The sequence below is a fragment of the Brassica napus genome, chromosome C6, assembly GCF_020379485.1.
Source record: "Brassica napus cultivar Da-Ae chromosome C6, Da-Ae, whole genome shotgun sequence".
Classification (NCBI taxonomy): Eukaryota; Viridiplantae; Streptophyta; class Magnoliopsida; order Brassicales; family Brassicaceae; genus Brassica; species Brassica napus.
In genome coordinates, this window is record NC_063449.1 from 17,995,060 (window position 1) to 18,016,276 (window position 21,217).

Genomic DNA, 21,217 nt, shown 5'->3' on the forward strand with positions numbered 1-21,217 from the left:
TGAATAACACATATATAACCCTTATTAAGTGTCTTAGACTGATTATGAAGTCAAAAATTTGTTTCTTACCCTATAATAAACACTTTTCCGATTGTATGAACGAAATCCCCACAACATAAGAGAAACACTTATACACTTTAATGAACGGGAAAAGGAATACTTACAATTCATTTTGAAATTTTGTTATTTCATAGTTTATGATCATCTATACAAAGATTCCTCAATGGTATGCATTGCATTTGTATAAGAAATGATATAGGGCAAAAATTTGATGTTTTGAAACCCCAAACATGTGTTCCTCGGAATTTTCTCGGAATAGTCCGAGGAAATTCCGAGGAACAATATAAACCAATAGAAATACATGCATAGGATATTCTTTTTCCTCGAATTAATGAACATGCCGAAGAAATTCTGACGGATATTTAAGTATCCGTCGGAATTTCCTCGGTATATTTTCATTTAACTGGGCAAACCAGCCGCCAAATATTTCGCGAAAATTGAAATTAAAATACCGAGGAAATTCCGACGGATAGTTTCTGTCGGACCCTAGGTTTTATAAAGACGAAACACTTCTTCTTCCTCTCCGGCGATCTCCCCCTTCTCTCGCGACGATCTCTCCGGCGAATCCTCTCTAAACATACACAAATCATGTAAGGACCCTATCTCACTCTCTTAGGTTCTATTTGTTAGGTTTTTATGTAGATTTGATGATTTTAGAAGTTTTTTGATAGATTTTTGTTAGGGTGATTGGTTTGTATTGTGATTTGGTTGTGTAATAGGTTTAGAATTGTGATTTGGTTGGATAGTTTGTTGTGTTGAATTGATTTAGAACTTTTTTATAAATTTTTTTATTATTTTTGTATTTATAAAATCGATTTTTGTATATAAATTCGATTTTTGGATTTTACAAAACATTTTTTGTATATAATTTCGATTTTTTAGATTTTACAAAACGTTTTTTGTATATAAATTTGATTTTTGGATTTATGAAAGATGATTTCATATTTATAAAAATATTTATATTTATTAAAACTAATTTTGTATTTATAAAACATTTTTTTGATTTATAAACAATATTTTATTATTTTTTGTATTTATAAAAACTATTTTTAAATATGTTTTTCAATTAATATTTATTAAAACTATTTTTAAATATGTTTTTTTAATTTATATATTTATTATAACTAATTTTAAATATTTTTTCAATTAATATTTATTAAAACTATTTTTAAATATGTTTTTTTTAATTTACAGGTCTACTGGTGATCAGACCCGGTCTCGATCTCGTCGTGCCTCACCACGAGGTCGTAGTGGTACGGGGAGCCACTCTCAGGGTTCGTCCAGCCACTCTCGGGGGTCGAGCAGCCACTGCCGGGATTCTTCATTTCCCGCTCCGGTTTTTGCTCCCGCTGCTGCACCCCCTCCCGTTGCTGCACCCCCTCCCGCTCCTCCAGTCGTTCCGGGAGTGATGAGTGTTGCCCAGTTGGTTCAACAGCCCGGACGTGAGCATCTTCCCTATCTCACTCCGTGTCCAAAGGGACGACGTCAAACATGGTAATTAAAAGTCCTTTTTTTCCTTTCATTAAAATTTGATTCATTATTAATAATTTGTTTCTTATATTAGGTTCAACCGATCCAGGAATGTGATCAGCGCATAGATCAACAATATGATGTACTCGAACCTCAGCAAGGGATATCCGACTTTCACTCACTTCCCTGCCGAGGACCAGGAGATGTGGTTTCGTCAGTTTTGCGGTAAGTATTCTAATTTTTTAACTTATATTTTTAATCTTTAATATAAAATTTCTACAATTTGTGTTTTTTTTAGCAAGAGTTCACCTGGAATCCCAATCACACGAACTTTATCCGTGACGCCTTCGTCCATAAAGATATGGACAACTATGGGAAGCAGATCTACGAGTGGAAGCAGAAGTGGCTCATCAACCAGGTTTTTTTTTTTTAATTTATTAAACAATTTTTTGAATTTATTAAACTATTTTTGGATTTATTAAACTATTTTTTATTTTTTTTATTAAAAGGTCCCGAAGTCGATCAACAGCACGGTCTGGGAGGAGTTGTGTGTGCATTGGGATAAGGACGAGACGAAAGCTACCTCAGTGACCAACTCCTCCAACCGCAAGAGCGATCGTGGCGGGAAGGGCATGTACAAGCACAATTTGGGTGCCCAGACTATTGCCACTCTGGGGGATCGCTTGGTAAGTTCAATCTTTTTTTTTAATTATTTAAGTATTTTTATTTTATTTTTTATGCATTTCTTCTAATTTCTAATGTTTGTTTAACTTTTGTTTTTTTCAAGGCGGATGAAAATGATGGCGATCCGGTTGATGATTTCGTCCTAATGAAGACGGCGCATACCAACAAGCACACCGGGGAGATTGATGATGGTGTTGTGAGGGATGTGCTCAGCCGGATCGAAACTCAGAAGGTAGACGAAGAGACCCGTCTATCTCAGCTTCAAACCGACCTGGACGCCACTTCGACGGCTTCGACCAACTTGTCCCGGATTCGAACCATCGAAATCGTTGAATCGGTATGTTCTTTATAAAAAAGTTCAATTCATTTATTTCTTTATTTTCATTTTATCATCTTTTCTATTATTTAAATTTGTTTATTTTCTATTTCAGTCGGTTCCAAAGAAGAAGGGACGTTTGGTCAGTTTGGGTCGTCGAGCCCGGTCGGTTCCTCTTTCTGCACCACAGCCCTGTGTTGATCCAGAAGTGCTTATGGACCAGTTGAAGGACAAAGATGACCGCATAGCTGCGTTGGAGCAAAAGATGGCGGATCAAGAGGTGGGATGGGAGGCAACGAGGAAGCAGAACGAGCAAATGATGGAGATGATGAAGAGGATGTACCCGAACGAGCAGTTCTCGTAGTTTCTTTCTTTTTTTTTCAAAAACTCTGAATGTTTTATTTTGGTATGTACAACTTTGAATATTATCTAATATGTTTTCTATTTCAATTTTAATTTTATATTTTCGAATTTCAATTAAAAAAGATAAATTTTTTAATTTTAAAAAAAAATTATTTTTGGGAATATTCCGAGGAAGTGTATCCCTCGGGATATTCCGACGACAACTTCCTCGGAATATTCCGACGACAACTTCCTCGGAATATTCCGAGGGCATATCTCCTCGGAATATCCCGACGGATACACTTCCTTGGAATATTCCGACGGCAAAGGTTTCTCGGAATATTCCGACGGCCGTAGTTCCTCGAAATATTCCGAGGGCATATCTCCTCCGAATATCCCGACGGATACACTTCTTCGGAATATTCCGACGGCAAAGGTTTCTCGGAATATTCCGACGGCCAAAGTTCGTCGGAATATTCCGATACCTCTTTTCTTTCGGAATGTTTCCGAGGACCGTTCCATCGGAAATATCCGAGGAGATACCGACGAACAGTCCTAGGAAATGTTTCTTCGGAATGTCCTCGGAATCTTTAATTCTCGGTATTTCCTCGAAATTTTCCGAGGAAATTCCGAGAAAATTTTATTTTCCGACGAGAAATTTCCGACGACCATTCTCGTCGGTATGTCTTCGGAATACCGTTATTCCGAGGACATACCGACGATATTTGTCGTTGGAATACCATTGTTTTCTTGTAGTGTGAGTGTGGTTGTGGCTATAGTGCTTGGAGCGTTTCTCTTGCTAATGTTCATCCTATGTCTCATCCATTTTCTCAACCATAAAGGTAAGCTAGACGCGGCACCAAAAGCAGCTATAGTTCTGCAGTATGATTGAATTTAATTAATCGAGGTTGTGGCGACATGCAATTTTGATATTTATGTGAGATGTATATTTACTTTTGTAGGAAATGATTGTATATGAGTCTAGGAGGGTGTTCCTATTTCTACATGACAATTTTAGTTCGATGTCGTAATTTAATGTTATTTTTATGTATTTATATATAGGTATGTTTGCTTATTCTTTTTATGTATGTATATAAAAGACTATAATTGTGTTAGAACTAAAGCTTCTTATGTTTAACTATGATTTACACATAAGATAGATAGAAGGATTAAGTTTAATTTTGTTTTAAATGACTTCAATTGTTTTCCTTCACCATGAACTTACAATTTACATATAGAGTTAGAAAGTATAAATATTGTTTGTTTTAAATGACTTCAAAAAAAAAAAAACATTCAGACTCTATATCACCTTCAAAGTTCAAAAAAAAAAACGAAAAGATAAATAATGTAACAATACATACTAAAATAATGAGGTTAATCAGATGGTCCAACATAAGGTAAATTTCAGAACCACGGAGTGGTGGGCTAGTGGTCTTGAGGTAGTTACCACAACCGATACGGACCCGAGTTCGATACTCCCTGTGGTCACGGAATGCTTTATGCCCACCCCAAGTTTAAAGTTAACGCGGCGTTGGTGCCGGGTCCTTGGGTAATGGGTATTAGTGCCGGCTGGTTCCAGGCCAAGGGGATTAGATGGTTGACAATCGGAAACCACGTGCGGATTACGGGCCTTTGGACAAACGGAAACCACGTGCGGATTACGGGTCGCCTTTGAAACTCCTGTTAAAAAAAAAAGTAAATTTCAGTTTGGAATACGAAGCGAATCATGTGTAAGAATATTTCATCGTTGTTACTTTAGAAGATACTTTATTAAATATTTCATGTAGCCAGTCTATACCATTACCGTACTAGAAGTCATATCTATACTATTAAAATAGGATTCTACCTTTTTATTTACTATCAATTAGGTGTTTTCCTGCACCACGTGCGGTGAGAAATTTTTTAAATATAACTTATATTTAAAAATAAATATCATTAAATATTATAGATTTACTATTTTCTTACTAATATTTAATATATATTTGATATATATTAAATTAATTTGTATAAAACTAATAAAAATGATATAACATTATATAATTATCAAAAATTTAGCCTAAACAATATTTATAAAATTTGTAGGCATATAAAAAACTAATGATCTTACGATTAGATATTTAAATTTTTAAAAATTGTAGAAATTTTTGAAAGTTTTAGTAATACAACTTGTATAATTATACAAAAATAATAATATTTCGAAATTTAAAATGTTATATATGAATATATTTATTTTAAAGATGATGTATGAGCTATTACCATATTTTAAAAAAGTTTACAAAAAAAAAATCCATATTAAATGTAATATATGAATTATTACCATATTCTAATAAGTTTGCCAAAAATATAAATCAACATTAAATGAAATTATCCATGTCATATTTTTCCGAAAACCATGTCGTCAATTTTATTAGCCATGTCATATTTGTTTTGTGAAATTGATTGTAAAGATGACATGTGGTAAAATCACTTCGCAAATATAGCCTAGGGGTTGTCGCTACTTTTGCAAAGACATTGATTATTTGATTAAGGGTAGTCATACTACACAAAGAAAGCGTCCCTTTTAATGGGCATCGACTAAGTTTTTGAAAAGTTTCCTGATCTGTTTTAAAAGCCCACACTAACGTTTTAATATCTTTTAAAATAGGTCCACTGTCTAATTTTAATATGTCAACCCACGTTTTCTAAAAATGTGAATTTGCTTAATACATCTGTACTATATATTGTATACTTTATACTAAGTGAAATATAGTATTTATATTAAGTGAAACATAATATTACTAAGTGAGTGCTAATCTGAAAAAGTTGAAACTAATTTCCAAAATACATTAGCTGAACCATAATAATAGTTTAGGATTCACTTCACCATTTTCATTACACTACTTATGCTTTAGGTTCTCTTCCTTATACCCTAAACCCCAAAATACAATATAAAAACCGTAAACTCATTTTATATCATTTACTAATTAGTATCTGTCAAAAATAAAATGGTGAAACCGTAGATAAGATTTGTTTTATAAGCCGATATTAATTACAGAAAAATCATATGCTTATTTTAAATTTTTTTAATAACGAATTTAAAGTTGTTACGAGCTGTTTTACATCTATGATATTATGAATATACTTTATTCCAACAGAAATGTAAATGCATAAAAATAGAAAATCTCGCTAACAATATGAAATCCTACCGGTTTCCTTTAGTTAAAGTCTATAATATTCACGAAGATATCACCTAAAATCTTTTTTTTGCTAACAAAATAGAAAAATCTCGCTAACTTGGCCATCAAGGATACATAAATCTCGCTAACAATATGCAATCCTACCGGTTTCCTTTAGTTAAAGTCTATAGTATTCACGAAGATATCACCTAAAATCTTTTTTTTTTGCTAACAAAATAGAAAAATCTCGCTAACTTGGCCATCAAGGATACATATCACCTAAAATATTTTTTTGCTTGATTACTACTCTTGGGATTTCCTTAACTGATCACTTCGAATATGCAATATATTATTCTTGGCGACCTTTAGTGAACATCAAGTAATCTAACACTACATATACACCACAACATCCTCTATTGTTTCTCACATCTAATCATACCTACACTCTCGAAATAACCTAAAATGTCTTCAATTTTGCAAGTCACTTCTTTGAAAGATGTGAAACCCTTCAAGAGTGGTTGGAAAGTGCATGTGAAAGTGTTGCACTCTTGGAAGCAATACAACGCAGTGCACGGGGACACCCTTGAGATTGTGCTATCCGATGAAAATGTGAGTTTTGTTTTTTAAAGTGCTTTTATTTTAATACTCCCTCCGTTTCATATTAAGTGTCGTTGTAGAGAAAAACTTTCGTTGCAAAATAAGTGTCGTTTTAGTATTTCGATGCACAATTTATTAACTTTATTCTGCAGTTTATTTTTATATTGGTTGAAATAGGAGTAGGTGTATGGGTAATAACATTTTTATATGGAAAACATGCAAAATTAAATGAGTTCTTAATCTGTGTGCAAAAGTCTCAAATGACACTTATAATGAAACAGAGGGAGTAGTGTTTACTCTATTCTATAGTTTTTTGTTTGTTCTCTAACCGTCTGTTAATGAATGTTTAATGCATGTACAAGGGAAATAAAATCCATGCCTCTTGCAAGAAGACTTACATGGAGAGTAAAGCCTTCTTCATGTTGGCGCATGGAGGTGGATTCAGAATTTCAACCTCAGTCCTGCAAATGGATCCTATCGATCAACCGATCATTCCTTCAAAATGAGTATCGTTCAGAATACAACAATCACGAGATCTCCTCTTGTGAATGAAGACATGTTCTTAAGTTTGGTGGACTTTCAGTCTGTTTTGAGTGGATCACTCAACCCAAATTTTCTCATTGGTAATTTAGAAATTAGTAACTGTGTTTTGTTACATTTTGACCAACTGAAACCGCTGATTTTTAAAACTATTTTGCAGATGTGATTGGTCAGGTTATGGAATTGGGAGAGCTTGAAACTATCCAAGTCGCAGGGAATCCAAGAAGGAAAGTGGAGTTTACACTTCGCGACATCAAGTAAGTATTTTTGTGAAAGTTTATATATATTTTTATGTCCTATCTAATTTATATTAGTTTAATACATATTCTATTTTCAATTATAGTGACTCCCGTGTTCCATGTTGTCTCTGGGGCAACTTTTCTTAGATCCTTTATGAGGGTTGCAGTAAAGAAGAAGAGGGGAAACCCATATGTCTAATCAGGTTTGCAAAGATCGGGAGATACAGAGGTATACTCTTTTCTTATCTATCAAAAGCAAGAAGTTTTAAATTATAATGTTCAATTGGGATATTAACCGTTTTATAATATACGTACCTATATATTCGATGCAGGTGAACTCCAAATCACCAATGCATTTGAGGCATCACTGCTCTTGATTAATCCTGCAATTCCAGAGACTGTTGCGTTCAAACAAATGTGGTGTTTTGTTTCATCTTATAGATTTTAACAAGAGCAAATTTTGATTTTTCTTTAACTGTTAATCATTATGTTGTTTATACGCATGTGTTAGGTTTGTTGACGAGGATAAACCCCTTGCCCTCTGGGAGTCTAATGATGATAAACTTGAGTTGGATGATGTGAGAAGTATCCAAGACAAGCGAGACAAATGGTTACTCTTTCCAAAAAGAACCATTCGTGAACTACTTGATTCAACTTAGGTTTGGGACTTCATATTTTAGAATTTTTCTTGTGAAAAAAATAATATACACTGACAAGGCATTTGGTTAGCAGGTTGAAAAGTGCTTGGTCATCTGCACATTCTATGCAACTGACTCAGACTGGGGTTGGCATTACTTTGGTTGTTGCATATGCAACAAAAAGGTGGTAAAAGTGGGCACTTTGGTGAAAACTCTTAATGGGAAAGACATAACTACCCACCTCTGGTGGTGTGAGGTGTGCAAAGAAAATGTCTCTAATGTGTCGCCAAGGTGAGTATTTTTAATCGATTGGTAACTGGTTCAAATCAAGATGCGACTCTCACTTTGTGTTATCTTATTTGTTGGTGTTGTGTGTAGGTTTAAACTGCATTTGATGGTTAAGGATGATACAGGAGAAACAAAATTGATGCTTCTTGATCTCATTGCCAAAAGAATGATTGTTGAATCGGCAAAAAAATTGCTGAACGGATCATTTGATGAGGTGTGATTTTAAAACTGTGTATTATTGATATTTTTCCCTCTTGTGACATATACTTGGAGTGTGTTACTAATATAATTTATTGTTGTTTTTTAATTAAGCTTGAGGATCCTACAGATTTGCCTGACGCCATCCTTGTTGTTGTTGGAAAGACATTCACATTTGGAATTTCAGTTGAAAAAGAACATGTTTTGTATGGATCTGAGATTACAAGATTGAAAAAAAAATTCAAAGACAGAATGGTTGCTTTAACTGATTCAGTCAATCTAGAGAATTCTCAATCTGATGGAGTATTGACTATTACAAGTGGTGAAGAGGTATGATTGTATGCTTATTTTTCAGTAATTTGACTTCATATACATGAATCTTTTGTATTATTAATTACGAGTTAATTATTGTTTTTATATTTTAGGTATCTGTTGATCTCACTGAGAGTCAAGAACACACTGATGGGATGTCCACACCATCAACAAAGCGAAAGGAAGCATGGACTGACCCACCAGCAGATCTAACTTCGCACACCAAGAAACTGTGGTCAAAAGCTATCAAGGTGGAGAAGATTGCTGACAGAGGATGATGAAATGAGTAGATATTTTCGTGAAAATATTAGAGTTATAAACATGGTTTTCTCATTTACATCTCTTGGTGGGAAAGTGGACCGCTCTGTTCAAAAGGTATTGGTCGTCAAATGTTTCAGTTACAAGGAGAGAACTACCATTTGATGGGTAGTCTAAAACCATCAGACGGTGACTCAGCTAAGTTTGGTCAGCTTTATATTGTCGACACAGAAAATGAGATAGTTAACCGAGCTGGTATTGTTGGGTAATTTTTTTTCCAATTGTAATCAGTTCGAGTTATGAAGTTAAATAATCAACATGTGAGAACTAATCTGTGGAATCATGTTTGTATTTTCGCAGGAAATATAAGAAATCAACTGAAAAGGAAAGGAAAGAGGAACTTCGGAAGAAAGTTATAGAGACGTTAATGGCTATGCTAGACGAGTGCAACCCATATGTTCATCAATTTAGATCAGCTCGTGATTGGTTTGACACTAATCCTGACGAGACATTTCATATGCGTATTATTAGTAATCGAGAGAAAGATGGAAGGACATATGACACTCCCACTGCATCTGAAGTAGCTGCACTAATTCCTTAAGATTTCAATTTGGACGTGGATAAAAGAGATATTGTGTTGCAAGAGAAACAAACTGGATGACTTAAAAGGATTAGTGAAATTCATCCTGCTTATCTAGCTCTTCAATATCCTTTCATATTTACATACGGTGAAGATGGGTTCAGACTAGGGATTAAAAAGAGAGGAACAGATGCAACAGCAAAACTAAAGAGGCAGACAATCAGCATGAGACAGTGGTATGTTTTCCGTTTACAGGAAAGAGAGAATGAGTGTCATACTCTACTGCATTATAAAAGATTGTTTCAACAATTTCTGGTTGATGGTTATACTACTATTGAGTCAAACCGGTTATTTTATCTAAGGATGAACCAAAAAAGCCTCAGATCAGACAGCTATGACTCTATCCAACAAGCTGAAAATGTAGGCAAAACATATATGCATGAGCAAGGAAGTCGATTTTTGCTACCAGTCTCATTCACAGGAGGACCAAGATACATGAAGAACATGTATTTAGATGCAATGGCTATCTGTAGACATTTTGGGTTTCCTGATCTGTTTATAACTTTTAAATGCAATCCATAATGGCCTGAAGTCACCAGGTATTTACAACCAAGAAAGCTGGCCGCTGAAGATAGACCCGAAATTCTGTGCAGACTGTTTAAAATCAAATTGGAATCTCTTATGACAGATTTAACAGATAAGCAACTTTTGGCCAAGACTGTTTCAGGTGATTTATTCTTGACCAATTGATCCTTCTACATTTCGTGATGTTTTAGCCTCTCTTATTCTAATTGATTCTTTTTTTTTCTGGCAGCAATGTATACAATTGAATTTCAGAAATGTGGTCTACCCCATGCACACATTCTGTTATTCATACATCCTAAATCCACAATTTCTACAACCGATGACATTGACAAAATCATCTCAGCAGAAATTTCAAATAAAGAAAGAGCCAGAGCTTTATGAAGTAGTTAAGGATATGATGATTCATGGTCCTTGTGGAGCTGTTAACATGAATTCCCCATGCATGGAGAATGGGCAATGTTCCAAGCAATATCCTAAGATTCATGTTGAAAAAACATATGTGAACAAGGAGGGTTATCCGGTTTATAGAAGAAGAAAAGAAGGGAACGGCTATATAGAAAAAAAAGACTTCAAGTGTGACAACACATATGTCATACCATATAACAAGGAGTTGTCTCTTCAGTATCGAGCTCACATTAATGTGGAATGGTGCAATCAGACTGGTTCTATAAAATACTTATTCAAGTATATTAATAAAGGACAAGATCGTGTTATTGTTGCTGTTGAACCTCCCGATAAGAATGCTCCTAAAGAAAATAGTTATGTAACTCCAGGTGATTATTGTGCAGTTGAAGTATTTCTTAAACTGCTGTGATCGTTGTGCATTTTAAAGTACTTCTTTAACATCTCTATAGTTACGAATTTGGTTTCTTATTTTCAGATAACAGTGTGCCCAAGGACCATACTGCCACAAATGCAGATTCAAACGAAGAAAGTAAAAATGAGATCAAAGACTTCTTTAACTGCAGGTAAAAATGATAGCCTAAGACTCGTATGGCTTATGTTATGGTTTTGTAAATTCTTTGAAAGTTCATTTATGAATCAAAATCTTGTTACAGATATGTCTCAGCAAGGGAAGGTGGTTGGAGGATCTTTCAGTTCCCAATACATTACAGATCAACACCAGTTGAGAGAATACAATTTCACCTACCAGGAAAACCAATCATTTTTTTAAGGATGATGACACATACGAAGAAGTTACCACTCGAAAGCTTATCGATAATACCATGTTTATGGGCTGGTTCGAATTGTGCAAGGTCAGTGAAGTTGCTCGGTCCCTCACTTTAGCTGAAATTCCAACAATTTTCACTTGGAATAAAAAGGATAAAAAGTTTCATCTTAGAAAGAAAGGATTTAGTATTGGGAGAATCAATTATGCTCCACGAAAGATTGAACAAGGTTTCTACTTGCGTGTCTTGCTAAAAATTGTCAGAGGTCCTACTTCTTTTGAGGACATAGAAACATTTAACGGTGTTCTTTATCCTGGATATAAAGAGACATGTTTTGCAAGAGGACTTCTTGAAGATGATCAGGAATATATAGATGACATCGTGAGGACAAGTTTTACTGGTTCTGCATCATATTTGCGCCATGCATTTGTGATCATGGTGATGTCTGGTACTTTGTCTAAGCCTGAAGATGTTTGGGAGAAGACTTGGGAGTTCCGTTGTGAGGACATTCAACATAAACGAAGACAGCAACTACATCGACCAGGTTATATATTTGAATTTGTTAACTCTTAGCGTGGATTCTATTGCAAAATCACCAGCGTTCAATAATTAATTTTTTTTGTGATACACGCAGATCTTTGTTTATCTGATGAGGAAAAAAAAGAAGCAGTCCTTATCGAGATTGAAAAGATTCTAAAAAGTAATGGAACTTCTTTGGCGAACTGGTTGTCTATGCCACAACCAATCCCAGAAAGTATATATGAACATGTGTTGATTATGGATGAGCTCAGTTACGACCGCCGGGAGTTAAAAGCTGATCATGATCGTGACTTTCCAAAACTCACTGATGAGCAAAGGAAAATCTGTGATGAGATTACGGATGCTGTATTCACTAAGAAAGGAGGTGTGTTTTTTTGTGTATGGGTTTGGTGGAACAGGTAAAACGTTCTTGTGGAAGCTGCTTTCTGCTGCTATCAGATACAGGGGGGGAAATCTGTTTGAATGTGGCATCCAGTGGAATAGCTTCTATATTGCTACCGGGAGGAAGAACAACACATTCTAGATTTGGAATTCCTATAAATCCAGATGATTTTTCTACTTGCAATCTGATACCAGGAACTGATCAGGCGAATTTGGTGAAAGCAGCCTCTCTTATCATTTGGGATGAAGCTCCAATGATGAGTAAACACTGTTTTGAATCTTTGGATAGAAGCATGACAGACATCGTTGGAAATAAAAATAACATACCATTTGCTGGGAAAGTAGTTGTCTTGGGTGGGGATTTTAGACAAGTACTGCCAGTTATTCATAGAGCTGGAAGGCCTGAAATAGTTTTGGAGTCTCTTAATTCTTCTTATCTCTGGAAGCATGTTAAAGTTTTGCAGCTAACAAAGAACATGAGGCTAATGTCAAATGATCTCACACCTGAAGATGCAAAAGAATTGGAAGAGTTTTCACAGTGGATTTTAGACGTTGGCGATGGAAAGATTGGTGATGGAAATGATGGGAAGCTCTAATCACTATTCCAGATGAGTTTTTGATTCTTGATGCTGATGATCCAATAGAAGCTATAAGCAACGCAGTGTATGGGGATGCTGTTTCTTTACAGCAGAATAGAGAGCCAAAGTTTTTTCAAGAAAGAGCAATACTCTGTCCTACTAATGAAGATGTGAACATGATTAATCAGCGCATGTTGGACAAGCTGCCAGGTTTGTTTTCTGCCTACGTATTTGTTCTAAATAATTCAATTCTGGATTTTGCTTGTGTTTGCTATAAGATTTAATTTTCGTTGTCAATGCAGGTGAGGAAAAGTTCTATTTGAGCTCTGATTCTATAGACTCTTCAGACATGTTTTCTAAGAAAGACCAGGCTCTTACTCCAGATTTTCTGCACAAAATCAATGCTTCAGGCTTACCTAACCATAGTCTGCGATTGAAGATAGGGTGTCCTGTGATGTTGCTTAGGAATATTGACCCTATAGGAGGACTAATGAATGGAACTAGACTCCAGATTACAGAAATGTATGACTTCATGATTAAGGCAAAAGTCATCACAGGAGAAAAGGTTGGTCGAATTGTGCTTCTTCCTAGACTCTCTATAACACCTTCAGATAAAAAGCTGCCATTCAAAATGAGGAGGAGACAACTACCAATTGATGTGGCAATATGTGGCTATTTGTAGAGTGACTTCTAAAAAAGGATTGAAGATTTTGATTGTCGACGGTGAAGGCAAGCCTCAACGTCAGACAATGAATGTGGTCTTTAAAGAGATATTCGCAAATCTTTGATTATTTTTTTTCATGTGTTTTTTTGTGATGTTGTACTACCTATTTGATTCTGCTTCCTATTTACTTTTAAACAAAACAATCGTTTCAAGAACATTTTGTTTTTTTTGCAATAAGTGTTTCGCTGGAATATGAACACTATTATCAAGCACTTCAACAAATTGACATCAAACAAATACCACACTTCAATCAACATTCATCAAACAATCTTCAGGTTTGTTTCCTAGCTACCAGTTTCAGTTCCAAGACTAATCACTACCAACTTAAGATTTTAATATGCACTTACGTATTGATGAAGTGTTTTATCTCTGTCCCATGTCATCCAATTCCCAATACAGCTCTGTTTCTAAAGATGCCAATGCACGACTTGAACACGAATTGTATCTATACTGTTAAATCATCGCATTAAAATCTTAAAAAAAATACACAATGTTCTCTCATTTATAACCAAATAAAATAAAGCTATAGTCGGAGACTTATCTTTTGTACTGTAAAGCTTTGGTTGTACTTTGGCGCATGTCCTTCATCATTATACAACTGTCAGATAGAGATTGAAAAAAATAGTAACCAACATTAGCCTGCAGTTGATACTTTTGAAGAACAACATGAGTTTAAAATGCAAGTCAAAGTCTGTAAAACTTATCTTCCTTCAGGTATGTTGTACTTATGATATTAGTTCCTTTCTGAATCATCTCTTTATCTCTCCTGCAAACAAAACCCAATAAAAGTTTTATTTCTTTTTGGTAGATGAAACACAAATTATATACTGATGTAAGAGAAAACAAAGTTTAAAAAAATAACTTATCTTTAATATTAAAGTGATTGTTATCTTCTTATAAGAATGAAATTCATAATCTTTGTACCTGGAACTGGTTAATAATTCTTCAAAAATATATTTTTCCTGAAAAAATAGATGATAAGATTAATAACAAAACAAACAGTTAACACATCTAATAGAAATAGAAATTGTCAGATGAATCTTACTATTTGTTTCCAGTGTTATTTGGCTGTTGTTTTTGCAGAGATGTTTCCGAATCAATTTTAAAATATCAGATATTGACCCCTGCGCCGGATCTTCTTCGGACTATTATAAACCATTCCAATCTGACATGCAGGAGAAAATCAGAAAAAAATATGTTACATATCGATATTTGGTGCTTAAAAAATCTCAGATTAACTCTTAACTTTGGATTAAAAACGTGATATTATGTTTACCGTTTATTGTCTTTCAAATCTTATTAACACTTTGTCAAAGATATCTGAAAAGACAAAATCGACAACCATCTCAAACTCATCGTTCTTCTCACTGTTGATTTCGTATCTGACATACAAAACAGTTACGAAATTTATTCTTACCAAATCTTGATCGATGTTAGAATGTGTAAAGATGAGATATAATCTAAAGAAAAAAAGTTAGAGATCGAAACCTTAAGAGATCGGAATAGAAGAAGTCCTTGGTGAATCCACCGATTTTCTAACCATCGGTTTGACTCTGTTTCCAAATACGATTTGCTACCCTCAGTATTCACCTCTTCAAGCAATTGTTACAGCATTTAACAGAATGGATTTTTGATTTCTGTAGCTTCAGATCTCCACGGAAATTGCTTCAACATCTGAGAAAGGAGAAGAAACGTCGAAAGAGGTATTTTTTCTTTTCTTTTTTGTTTTTTTTAAACATGGATGGGGCATACACCACACATTTTGTCGGTAGAAATCAACAACATTTGGGCTATTTGGGCCGACAATGAAATTTGTCCAATTTACAAATATGTTTCCTTTGCCATTCAGTCCAATTTCAAATATTTTGTGTTTTTTTTTGTGAACAATTCAAAATATTTATTTTGTTCAAATTAACAAAAATATAAACATGATTATTATATTTTTCCTTTCATAATATAGTTTTATCTTTCAATAATTATTGAAAAATTTGTATTGAAATATGTAAATCTTTATTAATAGAGTAATAAATACTTTATTATCAATTTTATTATCAATTTAAAATTGAAAAAATGACATTAAAAAATATACTACGACAAAAAAATTTACAACATAATATATTTAACTGATTTGAAAAACTACCAATTTAAATCATTTAAAAAATCAAGTTGAATTATAAACATAAATACTCATTTAAAAATAACAATAAAAAATGTAATAAGTTTATGTTTTCTATAAAATAAAAATATTCATATACGAATTATTATATTTTAAAAATAATTTCACTTTTAAAAGAAATTTTTAAAAGGAAAATAAACATGCGCTTTGAAAGCACGAGTCAAAATCTAGTATTATCTTATTTTAGTTGACATCATTTTTTAATAATGATAAAATCTGTTATGCTATAAATGATGTTCTGTCTATTGATGAATAATCAAATTAAAGACTAAGGACAAACAGAATGGTTAATCACATGCCTCAACTAGCTTAACTATCAGATTTTTTATTTTTATTTTTTAATCAATATTTATTTTTGAAAATGAATGGTTGATCGTCACAAATCTCAACTTGCTTAGTTGACAAATTTTGAGTATTGTACCCAAACTAAACTATGTTATAGTTACTAAACAAAATGTGTCAATCGTCTAAAGTAGATTATCGACATAATGATTGGCAGTGAGCTTCAGAAAACCAGTTTTCAGGCCTAGATTCCAGTGAAATCGAAACTATACAAGCATCAACGGGTATGGTCTGTGGAACACTGCTGGTGCGTTATCTTGGGATCCCTCTCAGCTGGAAGAAACTAAATCTCGAGAATTAAGAATTAACTCTTTTCATAACACTTTTCTATGGAAAGACAATATTGAAAGTCATAACTCTGCGAGAGTGGCCTGGGACTGAGTGGTACTTACAAAATCTCAAGGAGGACTTGGAGTGAAGGATCTATGTTTTTGGAATAAAGCTTGCTGCTTGAAACTGATATGGCTTCTCTTCTTCCGAGGGAGCTCAATCTAGGTTGCCTGGTTAATAGAAGTCATTTTACAAGAGTCAATTCATAACTACTGGACAACAAAACCGGAAGCTTCATTCTCATGGCTCGTGAACAAGTTGCTGAAATTAAAGGATGAAGTGTTCCCCTTAATCAAGCAGAGACTAGCGAATGGACTTACTGCAAGATTTTGGTTTGATAATTAGTCTCCCTTTGGAAACTTGGCAGCTCACCTTAATCTTTCATCTTCATGATTGGGAATCCCTCTCAAAGCAACTGTGGCTTCTCTTTATAGGAATGGCGCTTGGCGAATCCTTCAGGCAAGATCAGACGAACAATTCAAACTCCATGCCTATCTTACAACTGTTGAATTTACTGAAAACATGACTATTATGAGTGGGAGATCGATGGTAAGGTCTCAAAAAAGTTCAACACAAGGGAGGCTTACACTTACTTGCGAGGAGATATAGATGAAGTCAACTGATCCTCCATAGTATGGACGCAATACAGCATCCCTCGGCACAATTTTCTTGTTTGGTTGGCAATACTAGACAGATGTCCTACTAGAGATCGACTTATAAAATGGGGTTTGAAGATCCGGCCGAGTTGTCTTCTTTGCAGCTCAAAGGCTGAGTCTCGGAACCACCTCTTTCATGAATGCAACTTCAGCTTTGATCTGTGGTCAATGAGCGCAAACCGGCTAAAGATCCAGCCAAATCGACTATGGGATCACAACGTTAATCAGATGCAGCAGTTACCTAGACAAAGAGGTCACCGTCCGCTTCGACTTCTCACCCTACTTGCCTGGCAATCAACGATCTACTGGACTTGGTCTGAGAGAAACACCAGGCTCCATCAGAATACTTTCAAAACGGTTGACACTATCTTCTCCGTTGTTGATCGACAGCTTTGGAATAAAATCTAGAGCTTTAGAGAAACGAATCCGGTTCTCTGCTCTGCCATGATGCAACAATGGATCCAACATGCACCTTCTCCGATTAAAAAACCATTACTCTCTCGATCTTTCCGCTCACCATCGTATTTTGCCTCTTCAGCGTCAAACTCACCACTACTGGGCTTCAAATGGGCTCTGGGTTTGCTTTTAATTGGATTCTTTTAACTATGAGTTTCTGGAATTGGGTTGTGCCCTGAACTAAAGCACTAAGGTTGTAAACATTTTGTTATTTTCTATAATTTAACTTGAAAGCCTAAGGAGGTGTTATTGGTTTATATATTTTGATTGATTTAGAAATCCATATAGTATTTATAAATCCAAGTAAAATATGCAAATCCGGAGGTTTTCCCTTGGATTTGAGTCTTTGTATTTTTAACTAAAAAAACTAAACAAATCTATTCAAATCCATTATAAAATCAAATATATTAGTAAATCCGTACGATTGAATAACACTTGATTTGATACAGAATTTATGAATCTTAAACCAATAACACATGATTCTAATACAGATTTGAAAATCATAGAACCAATAACACTAGATTTAGTTCGGATTTTCAAATCCATTAAAATACAACAACCAATAACCCCTTACAAAAAATAGTGTATTCTCCAACTAGCTAAATAAGAGTATTTCATGAATATACAATGAAAATTCTGTTAAAATTATATTTAAATAATAATATATTTACAAATAACCAATCGAATTTGAAAATTTCAAAATTCTTAGGATTTAATCGTGAAGTGTATTTTACTTAATTAATAGATTATTGGCTTACTGGAATAACCAAAAATAATAAATATATTAGATTATTTAATGTATTTTATCTAAAACAAATCAAATAAATTATTTTCTAAAAACATATATCTGATATATATTTAACATAAATACAGTCATTAAATTCAAAAAGAATATAAATAAAATAGTTATTAAAACAGAAAGCCAAATAAATAAGAGAAATTTTCAAAAATACCACATTCATAGTACCACGTTTCATGTTTACACTAACCACTTTTACCTTATTTTTAATGCAAGGTAAAAGATATTTATAACCTTAGGGTTAACTAATATCTAGACTTAGGGTTTAGAGTTGAAGGGTGGATAGGGTTTTTGAAATGTGAAATTTAGGATTTTAATAGATATATAAATAAATACTTAAAAACAAATATACAAAAAATTAAAAAATAGTTTCATTCAACAAGAAATTTTGAAAAAAAAATTCGAATTTTTTTTTAATTTATAAAAACGTTTGAATTTGAAAAAGTATTATTCAAAAACAATAAAAAAAAATTTAAATAATTATTAATTATATATATATAGAGAACAAAGATATAAGAGTCTTTTGCCACTTAATGAAAAATGTATTTTTGAAAATGTGCCTTTAGTGGTGGTAAATATGAATAATAGTACCATGAAAATAGTAAACATTAAATTATCCCTTTAATATAATAAAACAAGAGGTAATTATAAAATTTACTTCGGTTTAAATAATATAGAAACAATGTTTTTTAAAACCGGACCGGCTAGTGAACTGAAAATATTTTTGGTCATGGGTCATTGTGGTTCGACAAGGTTCGAACCGGGTTTGATTGAATTAAACTGAATTTAATGATATTTTGTAAATAATATGCATATTCTGACAAAGATAGATCATATCAAATAAATGTTTTAATAGCCATAATTTTTAGAAAAACTTTAAAAAGTAACAACTAAAATGTAGCAAAAGTTATAAATTAATTTAATAGTCTAAATCTAAAATCAATACAAAAATAATTTTTAAACTTTATTCTTCAGATCTTTATTACTCTAAATCTTCATCACTTTTAAAAAAAATATATACATTTGTTAAAAAATATATTTTGAAATAAAACAAGTGTTTTTCTCTTTTATAAATTATACAAATTTCAAAAACGTAAAATTTTCAGTTATTAGAATCTTTAACACAAGTGATCATGAAATAAAATTAAACAAAGTGAGAAGTAGACAAAAATAATATATTGACATAAAAATTAATTTTTGTGAATGTTGTGATTTGTGAGATGCAAAGACATCAAAAGAAAAGACAAGAGACGATAATTTATTATTTTTTTATAAATCCTATTTTTACTTTAAAATAAGAGAAATTAATTATTTTATTAATAAAATTTTGATTTATGTTCGAACCGGGGTTTGATTAGTTCAATGGGTCACCGGTTCCCGGGTTTTTGACGGTTCGATATGGATTTTTAACCGGTTCAACTTTAGTTGAGTTTTGACATTAAACCAACCCGAATTCTTGTCCGGTTCATGGTTCAACCCGATCCGACCACCGGTTCGGTCCGGGTTTAAAAACACTGGATGAAATCCACCAAAAGTCCAAAAGTTAATTACATATTTTAGAAACGGAAGAAATTATGAAAATTTTACAAAACTTAATTATTTTTGGTAATAGATATATATCTGTAAATAGATTATAGAAATATTTCGGAACAAATATCTATTTAATATTTCTATTTTTCGGTCAATTAATTTTCAAGACTCTATCGATGTGTTGACAAAAAAAAAAAAAGACTCTATCGATGTTGGTTGACTTCATCTTTTTAATGGTAAATCTTGTAAGTTTGTAAAGTAAAGCATATACTTCAGATTATAGAGACAGAGATAAATAATCAAACTCAAGAAAAAATCAAATGAAAGATGGAGACACATGTACGATGGGTATGTCACAAACTTCAAATAGCATCGTTGCTAAACTATAGTATAATGAATTAAATTCCCTTAAGATACATAATATATACAAAAAAAAAAAGGTCAATGAAACAAGTTGTATATGTATGTGGAAACTGTAACACATAAAGACAGAAAATCAATGATAGAGATGATTATAATCATTGATTGTTTCTACATGAGAGTCAAACTTGATGGAATTAGAAAACCGAACGAATATCCAATTCATGCTCACCCCTAGTCAATCCTGCATAGAGAAGTATGGTGGCAAAGACACCACCACCAGCAAATGGATGCGGCGGCTACCACCGTTGCTTGCTTTTTGTTCATATCATGTCATTTGTTTATAGAGTTTTAGAAACATTTCCAATATGATAAGAAGGGACTAAGAAGAATACATTGGAGAATTCGTTTGTTACTTGTGTGTCAAGTTTGCATGTGATAATGATAGAAACATATCAATATCTGATGTAGCTTACATCTCCTATTCCTATTTGGTTTTATTTAAAGTTTTCCTTTTCTTAAGTATCCTTATCGTTTGGCTTTCATGTTTATCTTATGGTTTTTACTTCTTAAAATAGGACTCGTCTGTGATCCTATATAAATAGATCTCTGCTATTGTTTCTTAGTTACCTTTTATTTGATTTAATAAAAACTTAGAGCTTTGTGTTATACAACTCTTGATCCTTAGTTTCTGGGCATTCTTTGAGAATTCAACAGACTTTAAGAAGACTTAGTTAACGGGCATTTGCAGAATTCAACGTTATCTTCGCGTTATCGGTTACTACAGAAACTTCCGCTACATTAGTTGGTATCAGAGACCTTTTTAATTGCGATTCTACTCGTGATTATCGATCTTTGGTTTCAATGGCACCTCATCCGAACGAATGGACGCAGATGCAACAATTCCTAAAAGA

At 33.3% G+C, this 21,217-nt stretch overlaps 1 protein-coding gene and 1 long non-coding RNA gene across 3 annotated transcripts; one reads left to right on the top strand and one right to left on the bottom strand.

Annotated features, from left to right (window-relative positions):
* Window positions 1–1,891: 1,891 nt before the first annotated feature.
* LOC111207601 lies at window positions 1,892–2,894 on the top strand. The gene is made up of 4 exons (XM_048759705.1): window positions 1,892–1,948; window positions 2,040–2,117; window positions 2,318–2,551; window positions 2,658–2,894. The coding sequence occupies exons 1-4, from the start codon at window positions 1,892–1,894 to the stop codon at window positions 2,892–2,894; spliced, it is 606 nt and encodes a 201-aa protein (XP_048615662.1).
* A 1,224-nt stretch (window positions 2,895–4,118) lies between these two features.
* LOC106348209 lies at window positions 4,119–15,406 on the bottom strand. Of its 2 annotated transcripts, none has more exons than XR_002660213.2 (7): window positions 15,143–15,406; window positions 14,931–15,036; window positions 14,700–14,819; window positions 14,002–14,616; window positions 7,719–7,786; window positions 7,023–7,085; window positions 4,119–4,552 (listed from the first exon to the last, which is right to left on the bottom strand). It is a non-coding gene; the product is annotated as an uncharacterized LOC106348209 (long non-coding RNA). The 2 variants fall into 2 exon arrangements; XR_002660214.2 differs by having other exon boundaries at window positions 7,023–7,119.
* Between the last annotated feature and the right edge of the window lie 5,811 nt (window positions 15,407–21,217).

Excerpts from the sequence above, each read along its gene's own strand:
- LOC111207601 (XM_048759705.1), top strand. The coding sequence starts at position 1,892 with ATGGACAACTATGGGAAGCAGATCTACGAGTGGAAGCAGAAGTGGCTC. Across the intron at positions 1,949-2,039 it reads AGAAGTGGCTCATCAACCAG|GTCCCGAAGTCGATCAACAG; the intron begins GTTTTTTTTTTT and ends TTTTATTAAAAG. Across the intron at positions 2,118-2,317 it reads ACGAGACGAAAGCTACCTCA|GCGGATGAAAATGATGGCGA; the intron begins GTGACCAACTCC and ends GTTTTTTTCAAG.